Genomic DNA, 26,703 nt, shown 5'->3' with positions numbered 1-26,703 from the left:
CCTGTGCGTGACCAGTGTAAATGGTTGAGTACAAGCATCTGCAGGCAAGCACACAAAAGAACAAGAGCGTGGTAAACCCACATTTAATGTTACGCTAAGAAGATACAAGCTCATGTTCATGTTTTACAGAATTTGATATCTTCATTACTTCATGAGGTTACATTTTACAGAACAACATAAAACTCTTCGCAATTCATAAAATGTCATGTGACAAAGAAAGACTAAACCAGCCATTTTAGGGAATGAGTTGGTGGAGAAGAAAGGAGACTAGGGAAGAAAGAAGACTTCTTCCCTAAACACTGAGCACTCTTAGCCATTAAAAATACAGAAAAGAAGCACACAAGTGACAGAGAGGGACAGATGGCAAGTAGGGAAGCTACAGGGCAGCTAAGACTAACAGTGTTCTTGACAGGTTTAGAAAGCAGAACCACAGTCAAGCCTCAAACGGTGACTGAACAAGGAGATTTTCTCAGGGACTCTGAGGAAAAATCTCAAGATGGAAAATGCAGATTGTCTCAAGCTGAGTAACCACTGGGAGAAGGAAGAATGAACAGGGTTTGAAAGAAGGACTAAGGAAAAGCCAACACACTTGAATGACATGTGAAGCAAGCAGTAATTTGTTTTCCAGCCTTGTAACTAACTCCCCCTCACCCTGAGGTTTTCCTATTTTTATCCTGGTCAGATTTGCTGTGTTCTAATAAAGTCTTTAGTTTCAGGGATTGAAAAGTTTAGTCACTTTTGGCATGCTCTACATAAAAATGGAGATGGGGATGCATAGAGGAAGTAATTCCACCTAAATGCACTGTTTGATTCAGGGTCCTGAGATTGCACTGCACTTCTGAAGGAGGGGAAAAAAAAAAACCCACCACATCATTTTTTAAAAAGCCTTGTAGTTGAAGATTTAAAATTACAGTTTCAAGAGCCAGTGTAGTTTATCTTAAAAGTGCCAAATGAAGGTAAAGGATTTCTTTGCTTTATACATATTTAAGAACTCACGGTAGTATTTCTAAGCATCGCTACCATATGTACCTATGCTAACAGCTGCACCACTGAATAAAAAGCTGTCAGAATTTGCAGATTCAGAACTTCAGCTGAATGCGATTTACCATAGCAGATGTATCTAAGCACATCTTTTTATGTGCAAGTACTTTTCATACCGACATCTCATCAAGCCAAAAATGCCTTTTCATTATGGAAAGGATTAAAAGTGCATATACATGCAGCTCACAGAAATTTCACACAAAGTTTACTGTATTCCATTATGATTATTTTGATTCAATGGATTTATAATCCCTCTATTGCAGTGCAAGTGTCTGCATAAGTCTGAGTTTGAGTGCTATATGGGCATCCATGGCCAAGAAACTTAAAACTGATGTGACAAACCAAGTACCTGTAAGGTGTGATAGAATTAGGGCATGCAGAAACTTCTTGTCTCCTTCCCTCAAGAGTTTGCATTTATTCTGAGAAGTTACAAGGATCTCACTGCTGTTATTTATCAACTGTTTATCAATGATTCTCAAAATGACCACTGTCCTAAAAGGACTCTCTTAATGTACAAGTTTTGGATCGGCAACTGCTAAGAGTTCAAGGATTTGAGTTATTTCTGAAGACAGGAAAAATACATTAGGCTTACCTATTGTGAGTTTTAAAAGCTGGAAAGAGCAATAGGCTTCTACCCTACCTCTGTGTTTTATGGATAGCAGTTCAATTTGGATTGAATTGCCTGTTAAAATAAATATATAAAATTGTAGCCAGTTTTCAAAACTCCTCTTAAAACCTCCAGCGGTCTCTGTTCCACTTCACTGCCAAGCCACACATATCGTTCTGCTACTCCTCCCCACTCAGTTTCAGTTCTGAAAGGCCCCAGTCTCTCAGCAACACCCACAGCCTTACCCCATCTGCTCCGATTCCACCACTGCAATCCACTTACGTTTACAATGCAGTGCACCCCATGTCCTTTTTCTTTCTCTACCAGTCCTCCCCCACACACTCCTAAAACAAGGGTCCTCTCAGACATTCTGCATTTAAGCAAAGCCAGGAGTTTGTCAACTTCAAAAACTTCTTCTGCCTGTCTACTTCTTGCTCTGGCCACACAAAACACCTAGAGCATACTTGTAATGAGCTAGTGAGTAATGAATCACTCTATCACATGGCTAGTGATGTCATGTCATCCTATACTTGAGAGGCATTTGAAAGATCTTGCAGGGAAGGAGCACAGAACTTCCTTCAGTGTAGACCATCAACATCAGACCCAGTTCCTATGAGAAAATGAAATTATATTATACCAGTTAAATTCCACATTTGTAACCCTTCCCTTGCATCAATCACAAATTGCTGCAGGGTACAGAACTTGCCATTGACATAGCAGAATTACTGCAGCCAAGAAGTAAGCTTCCTCATTTGTGGTGCCTAGAAAACCTCCTTTTACTTTCACCCCAAATAACAAAGGAAAAAAACCCAGTATATATTAAAAATGTATTATTCATTCACCCATTCAACTAGTCACACATCTTTCTCAGCCATTCCTTAAACTTCATCTCAAGCATGTTCATAAAACGAACTTCAGATATACTGACCACACGCTACCACCTCTATGCCTTCCAAGTCCTTTAACTCCCGTATCAAATTCAGAATTCTCGTCTTAAAAAGTTTTCCATAATTCTACCCACGCTGTTATCCTTAACTGGTTTTTTTTCCTAACTTCTTCTAACCCAGGTATCTCTGATGATCATCTTCTCACAACTGAATTTGTCACCTTTTTCCACACCTCATCCACTCTTCCAAATCACAAGGAGTAAATAAATAAATAAAATCAACCAGTAGTCAAAATCATCTCTTTTATATGAATGGGTGGGGGTTTTTTGAAAGGAACGACTGTGTGAATTGCTAATTTGTCATCCTAAGGTTCAATTTTGTAAGACTGAATTTCACTCAGGTTTTGGACTATCAAGTCTAACATCCTGGTTTCAGTGTATAATACAGACACTTAATTAAATTAAAGCAATCACCAGCTTTATCACCAGCAATACAAAAAACCCCAATAACAACCACAAAATAAGAAAAGAGTTAAAGTTACAGTAGCAGGATAAACCACATTCAGCTCAGAGAAAAAAATTTAACTTACAGCCAGCAAAAGCACCACACTGCAAAGCCTCATTGAGAACCATGGCTTGCCACCATTGCTGCACAAGCAGCAGATAAAGCGAGTTAGTTTACAGCATGAACTTCTACACAACTTGCAGTTACATCTTTGCAATGCAGTCACAAAAGCATCAACAGTAATTGAGAGCATTATATTGTTGGAAAAGTGCATAGGCCATTAATCTGTTCTGAATCAAACAGAAGGAAAAGACTAAGCCCACTCTAATAGTTTTTCAATAAACAGGTACTGCTGCTGAACTTCTCATTGAAGAGATTCTTCTCCTCACAACAGCATTTCAGCTCTAGAAGACACAAACCTGAGTTACTGATGCAAAAAAAGTCTATCATAATATCTAAGAACAAATTTTTAGTTCTTTATTTGGAATCCTTTTGCAAGACTGTGACCAGAAAAAGGTCTGAGATCAGAAAAAATTATGGAAAGATAGATACGGTTACCAGTTTTATCATCTGTAGCCTTTGAATTTGCAGACAGCCCACTGAAAAGCAACACTGTACTTAAAAGCACTTTCACATGCACTACTAGCCAGCTTGTATCTCAGATGATACGGGAAGAATCAATCCTCATTCAGGAACTAGAGCAACACCATGGGTCACAGGGCCCATGTGCCTGTGGTGTCAGCAACTGGAGTGAGCAAGGATACATATGTCAGTGTGCGATCACTAGTGAGTATCAAGACAAACTAGCCAACGAGTAGGTTAAGTGACTGGGGAGCCAGGTATTAAAGCAGCCATAAGTCTAGGGTGTTTCTCTGTGAGCAAGACAACTAAAGGAGCTGGCTGCTGGAGGGACCAGGAGGTCCAGCTAGACTAAATGCTAGAGAGACTATAGAGTCTGGTGGTCAACCGAGAGACACATTTTTATGTATGTGTGTGTCTGAGACAACTGGAAGAGTTGGCTACCAGAGGGGCCAGGAGGTCCAGGCCAACTACTGGAGAGACCACGAGGTCTGGAGGTCAACTGGGAGGTGTGTGTCTGTGTTGGTGTATGCAGGTGGGTCTGTACCAACAACTGACACATGGCTGTAGGCCTCAGGGGCTCACACACAGAGCTACCAGCAGCTGGGGAGACTGGGAATCCAGTGGCCAGCTCTGGGACTGACAGTGCCTAAGGCCAACTACTGGAGGGATCCATGTTGTGTATATACATTTCCCACTAATGGACTTTCATCATGATCAACTAGAGAGGGGAACAGGATAAGGTCATTGGTACTGTGTATGTTTGCATGAGTGCTGTGCTGTCTGTCTGCACTGCATTCTGTGACTGGCCATGCATATATTACATACACGTATTTGTGCAGGTGCCTACTGGGAATACATGCTCAGCCTCGCTATTGGTTGGACCTGGGGACATAGAGCTGTAGCAGCCTTGCCTCCATTGAGTGACTGCAATTGGCAAACCTCCAACAGACATACTGGCCCAGACCAAAGGTCCAGTATCCTTGCTTCTGACAAGCAAGTGCTGATTAATAGGAAACTTAACCAACAAGGACAACATCTAGTTTACCCTAAGGACTCATCCATCTTTGAAAAATTTGTAGCTTGGAGACTTCCCGAAATGGTGTATTTAAAGGCTGTTGACCAACTTCTTTGCAGGTGTACTACTGTTATTTGAATCCAGATTACCTTTTAGCATCCACAGAGGGAAGGATCACCTCCTCTTACTTTGAGCCTGATACTTTGCCATTTATCTGACACTCCTTGGTTATCTGCTCCATGTGACCTACAATTTACATAAAACAATTCTAGCTCCCTCAGCTCCCAGCAGTCTTTATCCTACCCAGTCAAAAAGCCATTCCTGCCTTTCCCTGAACGTTAAGCATCAGATTAATAAAGTAATTAAGGTTAGGAGAGACCTCTGGCAGTCATTTAGCTCAAACCCCTGCTCAAGTGGCAGTCTAACTAGAGCAGGTTGCTCTGGGCTTTTCCCAGAAATTCTGAGTAACTCCAAGGATGGAGATGCCACGGTGCCCCTGAGCAACCTCTTCCAGTGTTTGACCACCCTCATGGGAAAAGAGGTTTTCTTCTCATCTAGCTGAAATTTCCCTTTTTCCAACTTGTGTTCGTTTCCTCCTGTCCTATCACAGTATGCATCCAAAGAGTCTGGTTCTGATTGTCTACACACTCCTACTTGGAAATCGACTCTTATCCCCAATTTGGGGCCACCCATGAACCTGCTGAGACCAGACTCTGTCCCATCATCCAGGTCACTAATACAGACCTTTAAACAGCATTGGCATCACTGCCAGTTCTTGAGTAACACCACAAGTAACCAGCCACCAGCTGGATTTTGTACCACTCCTCACCCCCACTTGCAGCCCAATAGGCAGCTCACTATAGCACCCCGTCACCTAGTCCATGTCTCGCCAGTGTGCCTCAAATAACACTGTGGGAGAGCACGGCAAAGTCCTTGCTAAGGTCAACGCGAACAACATCCACTGCTCTTTCTTTGTCTGCATGGCCAATCCTCTCATCATGGAAGGTAATTGTGTTGGTCAGGCATGGTTTGCCCCTCGTAGCTTTGTGCTGGCTGTTGCCAGTCCCCTTCCGATTCTTCATGCAGCTGGAAATGGCTTCCAGGGAAATTTGCTCAATCACCTCCCCAGGGATGGAGGTGAAACCAACCAGCCTGTAGCTCCTGAAGTCCTCCTTACTGCACTTCTTGAAGAGGAGTATAATGTCATCTCAGAGCCCATACTGTACAAGTAAAACTAGGATAGTTTGTATGCATCACTATAAGTTTACCAACAAAGAAAGCCAACTGTCATTTTAGCACTTACTTACCTAAAAAAGTCTTCCTGCAAGCCCTCACAGTCAGCTTTTTCTTCACAATTCATAGTATCATTATCTCAGTATTCATCTTCTTTCCAGACGATATCCCTTTACCTTTATTTGTCAGCATTTTAGAAAATAAAAAAATGAACATATTAAAAACAAAACATAGGAAGAATATTTCTTCACCCATGACATGACCTTTCTTTGCATTTGATAGCAGCTTAGGTTCCCACAGAGCTTTTGATAGAAAGCCTTGTTGAACGCCCTTGGCAACCCAAGCAGACTACAACCACCAGATTTTCCTTGTGAACGTGGTTTTTGACTCCTTTCCAGAACCCTACAAGATCATTCAGGCATGATTTCCTATTGGGAAAGCCACATGGACCTCCCACTGTGTTGTATTAGGTAACTACCCACTAATTCTACTCCCTGTAATAGTTTCTGCTAGTTTTCCCATTGCAGATGTTAAGCTTACTGGTAAGTAGTAGAGGTCTTTTTAAAAATTACTTTCAAATTTTCCAAATACCAAGTTTTAAGCAGGAGATCACATCTACATTTAGTAGTTTGGTTGTTTAATTCCTGAGCTCCTTTAAATACCATCTAGTTCTGGCAACTGGCACCTTTAAATACCACCTGGTTTATGCCTTCCTCCCCCCCCCCCCTTTTTTTTTAACTTGTTCCATAACTGCTTCTACCAGCACTTCAATTTGAAAAGAGATCCTTTGATACATCCTCCATAATGAAAGGTTCCAGATCAGAACTTCTTCAAAGCTCAAACATGAACACAGATGTAAGAGGTAAAACAATAGCTTTTTTTTGATAGAGCTTTATTTCCAATCAGAGGATAGAAGGAGAGATCATCTATTAGCCCTACGCATTCTCTAACGGGCTTCTCATTCCCAGCGTGTTTCAAAGAGATTAATTTTATATCTTCTGCAAATTGTTCCTCAAACATCTTTCTTAGCTGTACTGCATTTTTACCTTATCCTGCCAGAATTTATGAACCTTTGTACTTTGCTCTTGCAGACAAAACTTGACCTTTTAAAAAATGGTGAAAGCTGCTTTGTGTAACTACCTCTCTTACCCTGCTGTTTAGCTATGCCATGCCAGTTTCTTTCTGGACTTACAATCTTTGATGGGTGCATGCATTTTCTCCAAGACTCCCACATGGCATCTTCAAGTAGCTCCCATGCCACTCGCAAGGATTTTACTTTTATAAATTGTCTGCAATATGCTTTTTCATTTTAAGTAGTTTTCTCTAAAAAACAAAACCCCCAAAGCAGGGGATTTTCAGAGGTAGAAGTGTTTGATCCTGCAAGAGATTTAAATACATTTTACAGAACAACTGTTTCACAGTAACAGTTTGAACCAGATCCTGCACACACTGGTCAAAACATCATAAAAAACTGCTTCTCCATCTTCAGGTTTGTGGACTAACTGCTCCATGAAATACTCACTAACTGTGTCTAGCAATTTAGTCTCCACATCAATCACTGCTGCAGCCACTGCCACTACCATGCAGGCACCAGGCTGACTAGGGAGCAATACAACTAAGAGGCAAGAAAAGAATGAAAGAGTTTGAAAGAGAAAGAAGAGGAGGAGAACAACCACATAATAAAGTCAGCTTCTGGGCATTTATACACCACATTGCTCATGGGACTTCAGGTCCTGGAATTAGACATTTATCATTTTTCATGAGCTGCTGTTTCTCTTAATTTCTAACCCATGATCACAGAGAAAAAAAATTAGAATTCAGATACTAGATGTGAATTCAAGAAGCTGAAAGCAAACACATCTCTATTAAAAGACAACAAGAAAGCATAAGCTAACGGCTTAAAATTAGCTCTCAAAAATTTAAAAGAAATTAAAATTTGACTACTGAGATTGAATAAGCCACTGCAGAGCCAAAACACCTGCTGAAAATTGACTTGATAGAGCTACGTGCATTCCTGTGTTTTGATGCAAACAGATGTTCCATTTGGATCTCCTTGCTTATTGCTTCTATCACTTTTCCCTCTGTGTACCCCAGGAGTATCTCCCCCCCTACTTGTACCTAAATTCTCCTCTTCACTTCATACCTTTCTAGTTCCATCAAACCATCACCTTTTTTCCCCAGGTTACAGAAGCATTAGCAACCTTCCTTCTTACCCTCTGTGGCAGGGGGACAAAGCCAGGACCTATCCATCTTCCTTCACCTCCTGGGAAGGGACTCCCCTCCTCCCTGCCTCAGGATGAAACTGGTGGCTCACACTGTAGAGCTAGGTTTCAGTACTGCCGACCGACAGCTGATGGTAAAGCAAGACATTTTTCTGCCAACTCTGTCAACACTGATCTTAAATACCTTCTTCTCCATGACATTATAAAAGCAAAAGACTGAGGCATGTGCTATAGAGACAACTTGCAATTGTTTAATACTTTATCCTAGGAGAAACTGAATACAAATCAAAGGGAAGCAATTATAAAAGCCCTCTGAGCAGCAGCTTAAGGGAGCAGATAGAAACACAGAGGAGTTACATAGAAATGCATCTTTTCTTTCCCCCTACCTGAAAAGACAGGGGACGAGAACAGTTATTTTTCCTTATCAGTTTTTGTGTACTGCTAGGAACAGAGGGAACAATAAAGAATTTAGGACAGATTAAAGTAGTCACTTCTGTTAGCCCTTGCAAGGCCAAACAGCTAAAAATCCAAAAGCCCCTTTGAACCTCAGCAGGGCAGACAAGCTCAACAGAGCCAAACAATTCAAGCCTGCAGCTTGCCAAACAAGCCGAGCAGAGATGAGCACTACTCCAACCAGCTCATTCCATACACAAAGCAAGTAGGTACAATGCAAAGGGGATGCAACTCACACAGGAAAAACATGTAAAACAAAAGCAAAAGAGCTGGCAAGATAGGAAGGACAGTGATGTGGGAGAATGGGCAACCTCAGGCTGACAAGAAGGTAAATCAGAAGTGTAGGATGTAACCTGGATAACACAAGAAATAGGAGAGAAAAAACAGAAAACATGATTGCGGAAGAGAAACTTTCCTTCTTCCACATGTCCTTTTAAGCTCTTCTGTTATCTATACATATGGCACAAAGTGAAAATCCTCTAGTCATATAGTACCAAATCTAGCTCCTGAAATGATACACAACTTGTAATTTTATTTAAAATATCAATGCAACTACAATGACCTTCTTGCTATGAATACTTCCTAATTCACTTGATTTTTATGTTTTGTTTGGGTTTATTTTTAATATTTTCTTTGGAACTACCTCATAATGGACTGAAATACAAGTAGCAGAGCATGAAACAAGAATGATAAACATCTACCATTCCCACTGCTCTCCTAATCAAAGCTACAGTCTGTGTGGCCACACTTAAGCTTCCCAGTCAATCTGTTAGTCAGATGCAGTCCATCAATTTTACTATTACTCTATAGCAATGCCCAGCAGCCGTTTAGATGCCTGCTACTGACCCGTATCACAACGGGATTCTTTATCCCATTGTCAGATATCTGGCAATTTAATCAAAATGAAGAGAGATATTCACCAATACGAAATAATCTGCAGATGTCAGAGACAGTGCTGCAAAACCCAACATATATTTACATTCTTGTTGACACGCCAGCTTTGGACAATGGATGCAGGAGACTGGAGATCAAAACAAAGACTGTGCTGAAGAAGGTAATGTGTTACAGAGGACCTGGGCTTTTTAGGAAAAGCTGTTTTCAGTTATTCCTTTCATTTAGGCAGCTAAATTCTCTATTTGGAGGAAAACATTTCAATGGGCATTTTCAGGTTTTAAAAGCTTGTCAAAAAAGGCACAACCACTTTAACACAGTTGAGCTGAAGTTTGTGACACAAGTCTTTAAACAGGGACTTTAAACCTTTTCTTCACAAAAAAAAAAGTTAAGTAGTAAAAAATACATGCACACACAAACTAATTATTTGAGGTTTCTCTCCAGTAGCTTAGTGAGTAGACTGATTAAAGAGTTTTGAAGATCATATTTTCTGAATTTTTCCTACTTAGTGTTTTTAAGCATTTATAGTCCACTTAAACAAAATGTAAATGTATAAACACCAGTTCTTTGCCAGTATACTTATTCTTCTTTTGTGGATTCTGTATTTGCCTACAGAAGATTTTATACAGAAGTTTTGAATCTTGCACAAAAGAATCTTACCAATACTGAAAATTCAGTCCAATAACTCAACTTTGGAATACGAAAAAGAAAGGCAAAACATTTTCATTGTAAACTCTGGGAAGTTATTTCATGTTAACACATGACAATTAAGGTTCTACACTATTATTAAACTGTTCACAGTTAAATTAAGTTATCACTGTAGATGGAAGTTAAAGAGCTCTGAAGAACACTGTCTGCAATGTGAATATGGAAAACTATAGAAGTGTTAGGTTTCGGGATAAAAATAATTTGAATGGAAATGCTTGACTCAACATACCCTGAACCTGTATAAATCTCACAGAACACTAGGAGTCCAAGTATTAACAACAACAACAAAAACAACTATGTGATCACCTCTTATTTACTGAATTACTATTCAAGTTCTATTTTATCTACTAAGCTCAGCTTAATAAGAAAAAGTGGACCCTCCCTGGCACCAGAGAAGCATACCACCCCAGTCTTAAAAGAAATGTACAGAGGAACATATTTATGACACATGCTTGAGGCCACCTTTACATTGGATGTCACGGACATATCATAACACATTTAAAAAGCTATTGCTGGTAATAAGTTTTTTCCTGCGACAAACTAAAATAATGCACACAGTGAAAAAATCATTGCATCTATCCTTCCTTTATTTAATAATTATAGCTTCTGATCCTGTTCAAGGAATTCTTAAATTGAGGAACAGGGAGTAGTTAAAATATCTACATCAGCTTGTTGCAGCATCTTCTCCATTGTAATTTTTCTCCCCATTGTCCATAAATAAAAAGCAAACCTCACACTTACCTTCAAGAAGAAGGATTCAAGGAGCTACAGACTGGTCAGTCTCACCTCCATCCCTGGGAAGGTGATTGAGCAAGTTTCCCTGGAGCAGTGGATGTTGTTCACATTGACCTCAGCAAGGACTTCGACGTGGTCTCCCATAGTGTCATTTGAGCCACACCGGTGAGATAGGGACTAGGTGACAGGGCAATATAGTGAGATGGAGTACTGGGCTGCAAGTGGGGGTGAGCAGTAGTACAAGATCCAGCTGCTGGCTGATTACTTGCGGTGTCACTCAAGAACTGACAGTGATGCCAATGCTGTTTAAAGGTCTGTATTAATGACCTGGATGATGGGACAGTCTGGTCTCAGCGGGTTCATGGACAACCCCAAATTGGAGAGAGAGATCAATACTCCAGAGAGCAGTGCTTCTATTCAGAGCAACCTCAAGAGGCAAGAGAACTGTATTGAGGGGAACCTCATGAAAATCAACCATGACAAGTGGCTTACTGTGAGGGTGGTGACACACTGAACAGGTGAGACACTGGAACAGGTTGCCCAGAGAAGTTGTGGATGCCCTCTCCCTGGAAGTGTTCTGCTCTGCAAAAAAGGATCTGGGGTTCCTGGTGGACACTGTGTTGAATAACGGCCAACAATGCGCCCTTTGCAAGTGAAGCAGGCTAACCAAGTATCAGGCTATGTTAGCAAAAACTAGCCAGCAGGTTGTGGGAAGTGATTTCCCCTCACTCCCCCATTTAGCACTGGTGAGACAGCATCTGGAGTGATGTGTCCAGTTTTGGACTCACCAGTAAAAGACAGACCTTGGTATAATGGGGACTGTCAGCGGAGGGCTGCCAAGATGATCAAGGGGCTGGGACATATGACACATAAGGCGTGGCCAAGTGAGCTAGGTTTGTCCAGCCTGGGGACAAGGCGGCAACCAGGTAGACCTTATTACTCTGTTCAATTTTCACGTGGGAGTGTGTAGAGAAGTTGTAACCAGACTCTTTTTGGATGCACACAGCGATAAGACAGAAGAAACGAACACAAGTTGGAAAATGGGAAATTTCAGCTAGATGAGAAGAAAACCTCTTTTCCCATGAGAGTGGTCAAACACTGGAAGAGGTTGCTCAGGGGCACCGTGGCATCTCCATCCTTGGAGTTACTCAGAATTTCTGGGCAAAGCCCAGAGCAACCTGCTCTAGTTAGACTGCCACTTGAGCAGGGGTTTGAGCTAAATGACTGCCAGAGATCCCTTCCTACCTACATGATTCTATAATAAATCCAAATGACTAGTAGTAGAGAACAACATAAAATATTTCATAAAGTTACTCTTCTCATCTGAACCTTGTTAAGTCAGCAACAGAAAGGATACAGCTTTAGCCTGACAGAGGCTTTTCTGGCATGAAAACATAAAGTTTTTGCAGTTATAGAAGTTATTCATCACTCACATTTGAAGCTTCTTGGAAAATAATGGTCCTACTCCCATCACTAAAAATTAAGGTCTAGTTAAAGGATGAAAATATTACATGACAACTGTGCTACTGGGGATTTACAGTGTAGGAGCTGAAGATGCTTAATTTAACATTTAGGTCTCTTATTACAACACTTATCTGACTTGAGAAACCTATGCCAAAAAAAGAAGAGACCTATGTAGGACAGGAGCTCAAACCAGCTAGTACTTGAAGCTTCTCCTTATGTCCACATCTTTCTCTTCCAGCAAGTATAAAAGAACATATGGAGAGCTTTAAACCCTAAACCAAATTTTATTTGGAAAAAAATGAACTTTCAAATTGCATAATTTTGATCCTTCCTTCACCTCACAAGACTGTAGCTTTATTTCTGCTCCCTGCTCTCTTCTGCTGTCTTCAGACTTTGCTCTCATTTTGGGCTCACAGCTTATTCCTACGCTGCCTCTCTTCTTTCCCCTCTTACTCTGAGGAGTTCCTCAAGCAAACACCAACAGTTGCTATTCCACCCACCCCCACGCTCTCAGCCATAGCCTGTGTGCAAAGACACATGGAAATAAAGTCAAAAATTGCAAGTAGCTACTTTCAAGTGTGAAAATACACAAACACTGAGATACAAATGCATTTGCTACTTAAACAAAAGCCAGCTCAAAAAACAAGTTAGAAATAGGCTACTTGGTTAAAGAAAAAAAAAAGCAGCTTTTTCCTACATTACTACCTCTAAAATTTCATTTAACATACATTTAAAAGCATAATGTGCCCAAGTCTTACAAATGGAAATCTGTAAGTCAGCAAGCTCTTTCCATTGACATTGTTAGACTTTAGATGAGAATCTGAAAAAACTGATATTTTTTATTAGTGTTTTGTGAAGTATGCCTCCTTCTTTCACTCATCTCACTTTCAAGTTTACTTGTTTGCAGAAAGTAACTGGTCTCAGAGAGGTCAGCTCCTCCACATACTCTAATATCCTGAAGGGGCCATTACCTTCCAGTACCAAACAGCACCAGGAACCACGTGGCCAGCCTTCTCATCAACGTCAAGTTACTTCACAGAACTGGGAAGTATACTCTCAAGTCAATTACGAATATCATGGTTTGTTTCATCAATCCTTCATTATTTTGACTTTGGAAATTGAAGTTGCATCTGGTCATTGCTTTCCCCATCCCAACATTATTCTTCATATGGCATTCAAAGCTTCCCCACTACTAACCCAGTGTGTTTGGCATCTCTTATCAGTTTGTAGACACTCAGAGCCACACTTCAACCTGCATTAATACACTTTCACAACTGACATAACTGTATTAATGCAACACTTCTAATATGTCTGAAATCCACTTTACGTCAACCATTTTCTAACAGATTGCTAACTTTTAAAGAAAAGAAGCGGTTTAAGACATTAAGTTTAAACCATTAATTAAAAGCCAATCCCCCCCCCCCTTTTTTTCCTAAGATGACTAAGCTGTGGGCCAAACTCCAGGTCTTTGTAGAAGTATACATGAGGCCACCTAACAGTAAGCTTCATAGCAGAACCAAAGTCCTCAGAACTTGAAGATAAAAGGTCCTACCCTTACAAGAACCCATTTTATACTTTTTTAGTCAATACACATTGAGATCTCAAGCACTGATAATGTAACAGACCACAAGTACTTCAAGAGTTATTGATTTTGCCACTCTAGAATTTCTTCTGAAAGAAGATCCACGCCATCTTGAACAAAATCCCCAAATAGTTGTTGTTAATTTTTTCCCCCTAAATTAGTAGTTCTTTCAAGGCTGAATCATTTTATCATAACAGCAGTCCAAACTAGACCCTTAATTCATACAATCAGCCTCCTATACAGTGATTGAAAACCTTGTTCAGCAAGAACAGAACTTTGAAGGGACTTTAAGTTACCTTCTAAGGCAACCAGGAACATTAAGACATCCAATGTAGTTTAGCACTAGAGGTTTGGGTTATAAATACTTCCAGAGAACAGGCAGCAAGTTGAATGCAATACTAAATACATTAAAGAAATGCAGGTTCCCTTGCTTTCATTGGGTCTCATTCTGCACAGAGAGCAGTAGAGCCTTTATGTTATTAGCTCAATTACTACCATGGCTGCACCAAACTCTGGGAGGAAATGCTTTACTCTTGCTGACTTAGAAGGCAACACATGAAAACTGCCAACACACCTGAAGGGAGAAATCATTCAGTTCAACCAGCTCTCTACACTTTCCATTGAGCTTCTTTGTCATCACTAGAGCTGAGCTGGCAGAGATTTTTTTCTTCCTCCACAGAGAGTTCTCAAAAAAAAAAAAATCAAGAGTAAGCTCACAATTTGATCCCTATTTTTCCCACTGGCTGGGTCTACAGATTTAATCTCTATCAGTGTAATGGCATTACACAGCAACTTTTCCCACTCACACAGCAACTTTTCCCATTCCACCTCAAACCGATACATACCCCAAAGCTACGTAAGAATTTAAGCGATATCCTATTCAAGAGGATTGGAAATTCCTCTAAATTAGGCAGCTAGTTAATAGAAATTAAAAAGCATCTTAATAACACAAGAGAGTTACAACAGCTGCTATGTCTTATAACACTGTACAGCCCTAGGGAATGCTACTGACACTTCCACTCTCTTTTCTCCCCCAGGGTTTCTCTGCCTGTCTCCTGCACAAAGAAGAGAACAGTTCCTTCACTTCAAATAAAATCTTATTAAGACAGCCTGTTTTCCAGAATGAAACACCAGAAGAAGCCAAAAACCCACCCCTACATGATACATTAAGCTAGATTAAAAAGGACGCTGCAAGGTCTGCATGAAAGGAGCAAGCAAGTTTGCCTGGGTAAATCACTAAGTTCTCTTCCAGACAACTAGAAGAACTGCTGCTCAGGTGATCATTTTCATAACATGCACCTCCTTGTCTAAAAACTTACTAAGTTTCACAGTTACCTGTAAATTACAATGATGGGTGAATAAGAACAATCAATTCCTGATTGAATTAGTGCTGACCACTGTTTTATCAATACTAGCAATTAACAGTAAACATGAGTTCTAGTAATTTTGTAGGCAACCTGCTGAGGTTCATTGCAGCAGCTTCAAAAGTCTGAAGACAAGACTTCCGGGGTCAAAAGTCTTCCAGAGCTGTGACAACCCTGATGCTGAAAAGTTCTGTCCCCATCAATCATTTGTCTGCTACTCTGGGAGGGGGAAACCTCACAGGAGACAAGTACAGTGCAAAAAGTAGTTAAGGAGAGTTGCTAGTTGTTGCCACAAGTTCTAAGACAAGTTATCTTTAAACGCATAGACGAAAAGATTAGCAGACAGCATTATTCTCTCAATCAAGTTGGATCAAATCAGTCTCATTTCCCTCTAAAATACAGTAATTGACTTCGAATAGGAACAGTAGGAAGGAAATGCTTTTTAAAAAAAAATAATTAAGTATGACTTTAGACAACATTTCCAATTGGTGTCATAAGCCAGAAAAAACACAGTCTAGAAAAAAATACAATGTGGCAGGGGCAGAACTCCTTGGAAAGCAATTCTGAGAGTTATAGCAAACAAAAGGTTTATTACAAAGCGATTTCATGCTATTCAATGTTTGCAACAACAATATGGATGCTGAATACAAAACACATTTATTAAATATGCCAATGATGAAAAGCTAGGAAGGACAAAATTAAAATTTAAATCAATTTTACAAATTAAAGAAACTGACTGACGAGGAATGAAATCCAGTGGGAATAAGCACAAAACTCGTATAAAAAGACAATGGGAAATATAAGTAGTAGTCTTTAAGAAAATGAATAGTGTCTAAATCCCAAGCTGAACAGTGTCAGGCAACTGCAAAATAGGCAAACATCACTGAAGTGTACAACCACAAGCACAACTTTCAGAATAAGCAAAGCAATCTTTTTTGCTCCACTTTGTACTACACTTATAGATGAAATACTGTACCCCCACTGAAGCATCACATTTCAAGAAAACTGACACAAAGAGGAGGAACATTAAGAATGGCCTAAAATAAATACAGAATGAGCTGGATTTGGTTACTTTTTAAGAAGGAGAGGTTGAAAGAGGGCTTCCTAAGAACCAAAGTACCTAGTAGGCTACTGCAGAGAAAAGGGAATCAGTTTGTTCTCAGTTTCTCAAAAGACAGAAGATGCAATGGGCTTAAAACTGAAGTTAATAAGATTCACACTAAACACTGGGGAGAAACAACACCACTTTCCAACAGCGAGGACAATGAAACCCTTGAGCAGATTACCAAGGTTCTTTTAAAGCATCCAACACTGGAGACAGTTAAGGAAGGAAAAAGCCCACACTGTCGGTAGCAGGACCTCAGGAAATTGTTTAATCCTTGTTGTTCCTTACATTTATTAAAAAAACCACTGTATAGAGCTTACTGGCTCTAACATTCATTTCAGTAGAAGATACCAAGGTATGGTAGAGAATTTGTGCTTTTTTCAGTTTAAACTTTTGTGACTTTTATTCTCTTCTAGCCACTATCTTCAGCGTAGTCTTAATTTTCAATTAACGCTCTTACATTTTTATGATGATCATAGTTACCATGGCTGCAAAGAACAGAGTCCATCTTATGCTCTGTTATTCCTAGAGCTTTAAAAAACACTCAATAGTCAAATAAAGGACAGCGTAAGAAGAAAAAGGAATCCTACTAATAGTTTCTATTCAACTCTCCCAATTCCATGACTCATGGGTTTACTGCTGATTTATACTCCCATGGAATAATGGAGAACACAGTAAGTTAAACAGACATGAGGAAATGGAGAGTATAATGGAAGCAAATTAACGAAAATCAATAGTTTCGAAGACTAAACTGCACTGATAATAAAGCTCATGGGGTTTACAGAATTAGACTGATTTCACTGTTTCACATAAGAAAATTAGACAACACTTTCAATGCAGTGTTCTTTCAAGTGTGTAGTTTAAAAGATTACTTTCCTAGTTTAATTAAACTTGTAATAAATAATAATGAATAATTATTAATGATATTGCAGGCACACCAGCAAGGGAGAAAATGTGCCTTGATTAGGACTTCCAAGGTCCCCTCTCAATTCCTCATACATAGAGTAGAGAGGCAAAGCAAGCCCTACTTCACACATCAAGTTTTACCTGGTAACCTAACAGAGGCAGACAATCACTTTGGACAATGCCTCTGCAACATTAGATGTGGAATTCTTCTCATCTAGTCTTAGACATCAAGTCCCAATTAGTCATTCTGGTCTTCCCTTGTAATCAGTGAAGAGAACTGCCCCTCCAGAAGACAATACAGCAGGTCTCAGACATGTCTTAGACCCTCCAAAGGACTGCCTGTATTATTCCGTTTCTCCCCACTGTCTACAGAGGCAGCCTAACATCACTCACTCAGACTTGAGACCAGCTCTTCCCTGGCACCCCAGGTTAGACATCTAACAACATTTCTCTTCCCTTTCTTTCCTCAAGCAATGTTGGCTAAGGCTCCATAGTCTCAGCTTCTCGGCATCTCTGAAGGAAAGCCAAGTTCCAGAGGTAGAGCTAAACACAAGCATCATCAACTTCAATGACTTCCAGAGAGGGCAAAGCAAATACACAAAAGTCTGTTCCTTAAAAAAAAAAAAAAAAAAGAATTCCATGCCAGTCGTCGTAGACACAATGCATAGCAATAACTCTCCTGTTAGTTGTATGGGGGGCTATGCTACTGGTGTAAGAACTTCCATGTGAACCTAACAGCATCTTCATGGAAAAAGTCCCACTGCTTTAATAATACTAATTATTTGCAATGTTGAGCTGAAAACTATGCTAATTAGAATTTAATTTAAAACTGCATCAGCTGCATACCCTTCTCAATATCCTCACTATCCAGACAGCAACTTCTGTAAAACTGAAAGCTACACATTAGTATGAAAAACTAATAGCCTGGCTCTGTAAACACTTAAGCGGGTATTTCAGCAGAACATCTCACATCCTGAAAATTAAAACATATGCAAATGTTTGAAGAAATAAAGTCTAAAGTTGTTGGGGTTTTTTTTAAAGTAATGTCATTCAAAAGAATAACTTTGATTCTCAACAAAAAAGATAGTTCTACAACTTCACAATAGCATTCAATACATTGACAACAAACAACTTTCAATACTGAAGTACCTAAGCTGGGACCAGGGCACAGAACACTTCATACCATTAAGTCACGCAGAGGTAAAGGTCCAGTGACATCAAAATTAGAGCTGATGCTTGGGCTTAAAAAAGTTCAAATTGCTGGGGCACAGCAGCAATTTCTGCCCTGTGTTCCTTCTTGGGACCTGAGAGCTCAAAATGCCAACATCAGAAACAGGAAAAGCTGAAATAAAGTCTCTTCAAAACCCTGATGAGATTTCAGAAGTAAAACATCTTTAAACACACTGCTCATGAAAGACAAAGAACCCAGGGTGAGGTGAGGTAGTGCTTCACACACTTTCTAAGACCCTTAGGACCATCATAGTCTCCCTCCCTTCCCTACCACCTAGCCCCCTCCCCAATGAATTCTAATTATAGTTTCTTTATGAACTCTTCTTAAGACCTGCTTTAAAAGGTAGGACTTTAACTTACTCATAACAAAATAGCAAAGAAAATACTTCTGAGAGCCACTTGTTTAATTTTTACTTATGTTACACTTCTGTTATGTTACACTTATGTTTACTTATGTTATACCAGCCTGCAAAGAAGCAAATTTTCAGAATGTGGAGATTTACGCTCTGAATCCCTTACTCCCTCTATGTAGCAAAAGATAGGCTACATATATAGAGATCTGAAAGAACAGATTATATTAACACCCTGCTACAATGAGAAACAAACAAACAAAAAAATCTGAAATACACTTAACATCATCCTCACTGCATCAAATAAATGGCACAAAAGATCAAACACCTTGGTACCAAATTCATAATATGGTTTGTCCTGCTGCCCTCCTAGCCACAAAGAAAATTCATGGTCAGATATTTAACCAATTTAGCCTAATCTTCTGACTCTATTGCTGGAAAGTAGAAGAGAAAACTTGAGCTATTCAAGGAAGTCTAATGCCTTAAATACATTCAGAAGCGTTAAAGGATGACTTAAAAATAATCAGTATGCTTTACATTAGACTCATATGCTAGTTTCTTGCCTATTTTAGGCATATAGTCTCCTCATTCTCAATTCTCCGTTCAGACATTAAAAAAAGACTTAGATCCTTGCCTCTAATAGTACAGTCCTCCAGCAAAGTATTTTATGCTTGATTCCAACTTTACCAGGAGCAAAGACATTCACAGCAGAGACAATCCGTACTTTGGGGTTATCTGATTCATTTTACAGCTCCTTGAAAAACTTAAGTCAAGCTACATGATTATGAAGAAAAAACAAAGGGAAAAATGAAAAGGTGTCCACTCAGCACAGGATATAATAAGAAGGAACGAGTGTTAGAACGATGCAACAAATAATTACTTACAGCACTTTCCTCACTTACATAAAGATGAATCAAGAAGTGTGATGTCACACTAACAAAATCATTCACTAACTAAACAAAAAAAATTTAAGAAAACACTCTTCAGCTATAATGGTGAAATGTCACTACATGTCTTTCTTCAATCAAAATAATTACTAATTATCCACCAAATAACCACTATGACCTGCTTTGTAATTCAACTCAAAGTTTTAAATTTACTTAATATAATCATGTTTTTATTTAAAAGTACTGAAGCCACTACTCCAATTTTACTGCCTGTCTGCAATCTCTGCAATTCAATTTAACACTCAGTTATTTACCCACTAATATTCTCCATGAGAGAGGAAAAGAGGACTTCAGAGGCAGATTATTTCTTTTCAGACATTTCTACAAGTATTACTCTTCCTCCTCCCCTCCCCGGTTTACATTACAAGTTTACTGAATATTCCTTAAAGCTATATAGTTACCACCAAGTTATTTTGTCCTTGAAGACATTCACCGCATTTCTCTTCCATTAGCATACAAATACATACACTTTACCTTCAGCTAAACATCTTTCACAAAATTGTACGAATTACCTGAACAGTATTCTCCAGGTACAGTCCAAATCCACAACCATCAACAACAAATTCAAATTATCCTGACTGGAGTCACGCCAAATGTGACTAGCTTTGCCGTATGGGAGGGCCTTTGATGTTCACATCAAATAATCTTCAAATTGTTCAACAACAACAACAATCAACTCTATTGTCTTGATGAATAGGCCCTGTGAAAATGAGTCCATGTATATCATGGACTATAGGTGTTTTTAAATGACAAGACACAAAACACAGTGTGTGAGTGGTCCTACTGAAAATTTAAAGTTTGCAGACTCATAAAATTAAGATGGATAGTAAAATGAAAGCACATAAGTTATCTGGAAAACTATATAACTAAAAAAAAAAAAGGTATTTTTCCTAAATATTTTACAGATGTTGAAGTTACAATCATTACAGTGCAAAGGTTTAAGAGAGAATTCAGCTCATAACTTCTTACTAAGCATGATCAAAATCTCTCATACAAGTAAAGACAAGATCTAGTATTAGCCTGAAAATCTGATTTAATGGTAAATAAATCAGAACAAAGTCCAAAAATTACTGAATCACCTAGAGCTATCTCGTATTGAGATTACCCATCTGACAATTTTTCCATTTTAAAACAGACAAGACCTTTTGTAAGACCCAACAAAAGCACAATACAAGATAACATGCAGAGAGGCAACACGCACACAAAATTCAGAAGTTTTCCACTGTCATCAGATCATAAAAAGAACATTAACGGTGTGCTTTTTTGCTAGTACTGCGTTCCCTGCACAGAGCCTAGCACATACCGTCTCCTGACTTTCAGCTCGCACATATAGCGAGCGATCAGTACACAATGGGAAGCAGAGAACCAGTCTATCTGCCAACAAGAAACACGGGAAAGAGAGTTTAAGGGCTTCTGGATACTTCAAACTCCACCAGTTACACCATTGAGCAGCTGCAGCGATCCAGCAGATTCTGCAGAGGCACTCTTCTTACGCAGAAGAGCGTAGCGTTTCGTTAAAAACAAGTTTCAAAAGGACAAACAGATAGGAGAAACTTGCATAAAAACGAGTAGTTACTCTCGCGCTAACCTGTACAAAAGGCAGCTGCACACGCGCTACGTGGAATCAGCACAAATTTGAGGCGAAGCGAATGCATTACAGGTAACAAACAGGGAGGGAAACAGCCCAAACTAGAACCTCCTCTGGGAGATAAGCCTTTTTTTTTTTTTTTTTTTTTCCCGTTTGCTTCTTAATGACGACGGCAGCGGACAAGTCTCGCCAAATTGCCGGAGAGCGGGACCCACTTACAGGGAGCCTTTCCCCCGCGCTGGGAAAGGTGGGATCAGATTTCGAGCGGGTGGGAATCAAGCCCCACAGCGAGACCTTCGAGCACGCGTGGGCCGGTACCCGCCGCCGCGCTGCGGCCGCCCCGGGCGGGCTTCCCCGCCACCTCACGTCCCCCCGGGGCGGCGGGCAGAGGGCAGCCGCCGCCCCCCGCGGCCGGCACTGACCTGAGGGTGCGGTTGCCGGCGCATCCGCGGCGCTCCATGGCGGCGGGCACGCAGCTGGTGAGCTCGGTCCAGTCGGCGTGCAGCCCGCAGCTCCAGCCGGTGGAGAAGCGGGAGAAGAGCCAGGTGTCCTTGTCGCCGCCCGGGCGGTGGCAGGCGCACTTCTTCTGCCCGGCCCGGCAGTAGCAGGGCTGCTCCAGGCGGATGTTGCGCACCAGGTGCCGCCCGAAGGTGGTGCCGCCCGTCTTCTGGATGTGGAGGAAGACGATCACGTCGCGGCCCCGCATGTCGAACCGCACCCGCCGACACAGCTCCCCCCGCGCGAACGGGAACTTGGCCACCAGCCGCGGCAGCGCCGCCGCCGCCGCCGCCTCCGCCTCCTCCTCCTCCGCGGCGCCCGCTGCCGCCGCCTCCTCCTCCTCCCGCTCCGCCGGGCCCCCCCCGCGGCGGGCGGCGGAGGCCGGCGGGCGGCGGGGGCAGGCGGCGCCGGGGCAGGCGGGCGACACGTACTGGTAGACGATGAGCAAGAAGAGCAGCGCCAGCAGCGGCGGCAGCAGCCACCTGTTGAAGCGCTCGTCCATGGCGAGGCGCGGGGGCAGCGCGGCGCGGGCTTAGGCGCTGCCGGGCGCTGCCGGGGCGGCCGCCCCGGTCTGATCCCGCAGCCGAGGGGCGCCCGGCTCCCTTCCCGACGGCATGGTCCTCGCAGGCGGCCGCGGCTCGCTCCGCTCCGCTCCGCTCAGCCCAGCGCGCCGCGCTCCAGCCCGCCCGAGGCGGCCATCCCGCGCCCGCTCCCCGCGGCTGAGGCGAAGGGGAGCCGCCCGCCGAGCGGGAGGCGCCGTGGCGGGAGCGCCTCGCGCCGTTCCCGGCACGCGCTGCCGGGCAGCGGCAGCGGCGGCAGCAGCAGCTCCCGAATCCGCTCCGCCGGCAACTCTCTAGCCCAAACACACCGCTCGGCCCCCGGCGGGGCGGCCCCCGCCCGCCAGCCAATCGGGGCAAAGCCGGCCGCCTGAGCAGCCAATGGGCGGGCCTAGCACGCCGGCTCTATCGCCAATGAGAGTAAACGGAGGTGGTGGGCGTTGCTCCTCGCTCCTCTTCAGGTATCGGACGGAGACCGATAGCGCGCGGGGGGCGGGGGGAGAGGCGGAAGCAGCCAATGAAGCGTCGGGGGCGGAGCGGAGGGCAGCCAATGAGATTGACAAAGGTGCCCCGCCAGGTGAGCGGGGCTCCGCTGGCCGCCCGCAAGAAGCGGCGCGAGCGGGGTCGCGCGGCGCCGGGCCGGTCCCAGCGCGTGCCCGCTGCCCCGCGCCCCGCCGCTCCTCTGTGGTTCGGTGCAGGGAGGCTGGCGTGGCACTGCTGCCGCCCCGGCGCCTAAGGAGTGAGACGGAAATAAATAACGTGGGTTTTTTTCTTTTAAACTCCTTAATACCCCGTTATTTTTGCTTTGGGGGTGTGTGTGGGGGGGGGGGGGTGTCTTGTACCGTCTGGGGTTTGAAGCCCGTGTTTATAACCCCAGTGTTAAAGTACTTCATATAAGTAGGTCGGACGACACCGACTACTACACAGATTAACTAATTAATTGTAGCTCAAATGATCTGCAGTGCTGTTGGTTCTCGTGGTCTTCAAAGCACCAAGTCCCAAATGCTGAACTTGACTTTGCGGAAAACTTTTATCTCCCCGAGGCAGTAACATCGATTCCCCAGCAGCTACTTTAATAAAGTTTCAAAAGTTGATTTTTTCAAGCCCCTTCGCATATTTACAACAATCCTCAGTCTGAAACTGTGTTGTTTTCCCTATTGAAAATTATTTTTTTAATAGACATTCAAATCTTTAGCTTACAGGTCACACTCAGCTGAGTTTTGTCAAAAAAACACTGTTTTGTCTGCGATGAGTACTCCATATTTTAAAAAGTCTGTTACAAACACTTCATATCCAAATACAAGCCTCGTACAGCTCCTGGATTATAATATATTAATATGCAAAGCATTTCATGTTAGAACTGATTGCACATCTCAGTTATTTAATTACAGAATGCCTTTATTTACTGAGGGATTAATTAGACATCTGACAGTGCTAAAGCAACTTCCTTGCTCAACTGTAAAGACAACTTCACCTCTGGAAGGCTGATAATAGAAGAGTAGTGCCTTCCCATGGGACCATTTAACTTTAAAACTTAAAAAAATAGTTAGACCAATGTATTTTAAGCTGAAGATTTTTATATAGAAAGTAAGAGTATTTGGACTCTTCAAAGGGAGTATCAGCTCCCATTAAAGCTTCCGAGAAATAATAGAAATTACCAGAAAATGGTCTAAACAAAAGGAGTTAGAACTCTAAACGTTGCAAGATGTTCCTGAAGTTACTGCCCCAAGAATAATGGCACACACCACCCGACTTCAAACACACAAACATACCACCCACACGTACACATTTCCAGGGTCCCACAGCACTGTTAAGGTATTATGCTGGTAAAAGTTTGAGAGGAGCCAATTCTCGGGTCTTGCCAAGACATCAAAAGAAATGCACTTTTATCTTCAGTGAAATTTCATAAGGAGAACATCGTGGATTACATGAAATTCACCCTTGTACAGCCACGCACCACGGTACTGGAAGCCCGATCCCCCACATCCTCTGGCAGAAGAAAATGCAGGGCCTGGTGTCAAACGGATCTGTTCAGTCTTCTTCCCGTAATGACAAGAGATGTGCACCCACTCACTCTTACCAAAGTGGAAAACAGCATTTTTGTCTTGGAAAATCGCGGTGTTCTTTGCCTGCAAGAGAAGCAGAGGATCCATCTTCTCTCTAGGGAGACCTGACTCTCTTCTCTGCTTTGCCCACCACCGTGCTCACCTGCTTTCAGACTCCCTGTGCCTCCCAAGAGTGGACTTAATAAGGTTGCCTTTTAACCTCTCTTTTTTCCTAGATGACAGGAAGCCTATCCCAGAGAAATGTAAATATTTATACATGTAAAATATGGAAGCATTTGTTTCCATCTCAGCCTATTCATTACCTGACAAGCAACCATTTAAAAAAAAACAAAAACCAGCAACATTAAATATAGCCTTGTTCCGGTAACAGAATAGCATTAGTAAGGCTTATGTGGGTAAATTCGTATTTGGAATAAAAGCACTGCTAAAGGATTTAGACTGAAGTATCTCTCATAATGTTTTTAGTAAGATACAGAAATGCTATTATAATTTAAGATTTTCTCATTAAATACCAGGTTGTTGACACTGTACCTTCATCTCCATGAAAAGGAGATCAAAGCTAAATTTGCTAAACAGAGAAATTGTGAATTTCAGTTACGTTTAAAATTCTTATTTATTTAAATTTACTCAAGACAGTTACTGATTCGTGAAGACTGGCAAAAAATATTTTTTACTGGACAGAAAGGATGTACAAGAGAAGTAAAAATATTTATAATGAGGTTTAGATGAAAAACTTGACTTTTAAAAAGCTCTCATTTTTCTGAAACTAGCAGGAAGTACTTTCAGGCCCACATGAATTTATGTGTTTATGCAGCTTTCAAAGACAGGCTTTTACTTATGAATTTTAATACTCTTAATGACGGTTTGTGGACCATGCTTTATGTAGAGTTACAACCCACGGCACATCCACCCACCACCCAGTTCCTCCCAGTTGCATACAGGGTGTGCAGTTACACCCCAAGTTATACAGAACGTGGCCCTAGTTTGAATGGCAGTTGGGGTCTCCAGAGTGAACCTGGGTCTCACGATACTCAGCAGTGGCTAAGTATCCCTCCTACACAGAGAACGTAGCATTTTCATTTGGTAGCATTTTATGGTCTCTTTATAGAGGTCCACATTGCTGTGCAAGGCCCTGTGGGATGAAGCTTTAATAAAATCAGTTAGTTTCTTTAGAAGTCAATGGCTGTAATTCATTAGCATCAATGAAGCGATAAGGGTCATTTTGAACAGTCATGTTTCCATCGATTTAATGGGAACACGACTGGGTTCAAAATGAAGACCTAAAAATTGCAAACACTGTTCAATCCCAACATTTTCCCTTTCAAATATAACTCATCTGTAAATCTCCAATGAGAGTTTTAACTACAAGGAAAATCCAAAGTCAGTTACAAGCTAGTTTTGAGATACTCTTACAAAATGAATGTAGTTTCTGTGGATTTCAAAATAAAATAATTACAAGTAAGACTTAGGATTCTCTTATTCCTAACATAATAATTCTCCAAGATCCTATGCTGTCAGCATATAGCTCAGAGCTCACCAAGCATTCAAATAAAATAATCCTGAAATGACCTATTCCTCATAACAGTTTCAGGCAGAATACCTTCACCTGTTAAAATGTTACGTGCCAGCTCTACTGTCATTTCTACCAGAGATGTGCTGACATGTGAAAATGTGCACACAAAATTATTTTAAAATTCCAACACAGTATGTCCCTTCCCCTTGCCAATTCCGAGGTAACACTCAACACATTTTCCGAGTTGCTAAAAATAAAAATTGGCATACTTACAATTTATTTTAAATGGTCAATACAATATTTGCTAGTCTGAAGCAATAGGCATGTGAAACAGTGTCAGTGCCAACATCAAGGTTTGTACAAAATGCATGAGTAAGAAAATGATATTATGAAGTAAAGGTACAAAAGTATGATTTCATTTAGCAATTACCTGTCTGACAAAGTTAACATCTAATAGATCTGTTAATGTAAAATTAAAGTGACACCTACCTCACACTGGTTTCTTTAAATTATTTATCACGGCTTGACCTGAGCTGTTTTAACACTTGTAGCCAGTTGAGATTTCCAATAAACCAATTGTTCATTGTGCAGCAAGTCCCAGGTGTCTCCCTTATCAGAAGGATAAAAATTGTTAAATTAATACACTCGTGCTAAC

At 41.4% G+C, this 26,703-nt stretch overlaps 1 protein-coding gene across 1 annotated transcript in view; it reads right to left on the bottom strand.

Moving 5' to 3' along the window:
• The window catches only part of HS6ST3 (heparan sulfate 6-O-sulfotransferase 3), a 311,337-nt gene extending 288,923 nt beyond the window's left edge, over nucleotides 1–22,414 (bottom strand). Inside the window, exon 1 of the mRNA XM_050909643.1 lies at nucleotides 21,837–22,414. Coding sequence (XP_050765600.1) covers nucleotides 21,837–22,414 — 578 coding nt within the window. The remainder of the gene's footprint in view (nucleotides 1–21,836) is intronic.
• Nucleotides 22,415–26,703: the final 4,289 nt, after the last annotated feature.

Source organism: Gymnogyps californianus, chromosome 1 (assembly GCF_018139145.2).
Source record: "Gymnogyps californianus isolate 813 chromosome 1, ASM1813914v2, whole genome shotgun sequence".
Classification (NCBI taxonomy): Eukaryota; Metazoa; Chordata; class Aves; order Accipitriformes; family Cathartidae; genus Gymnogyps; species Gymnogyps californianus.
This window is presented reverse-complemented; position numbering and strand designations above follow the sequence as displayed.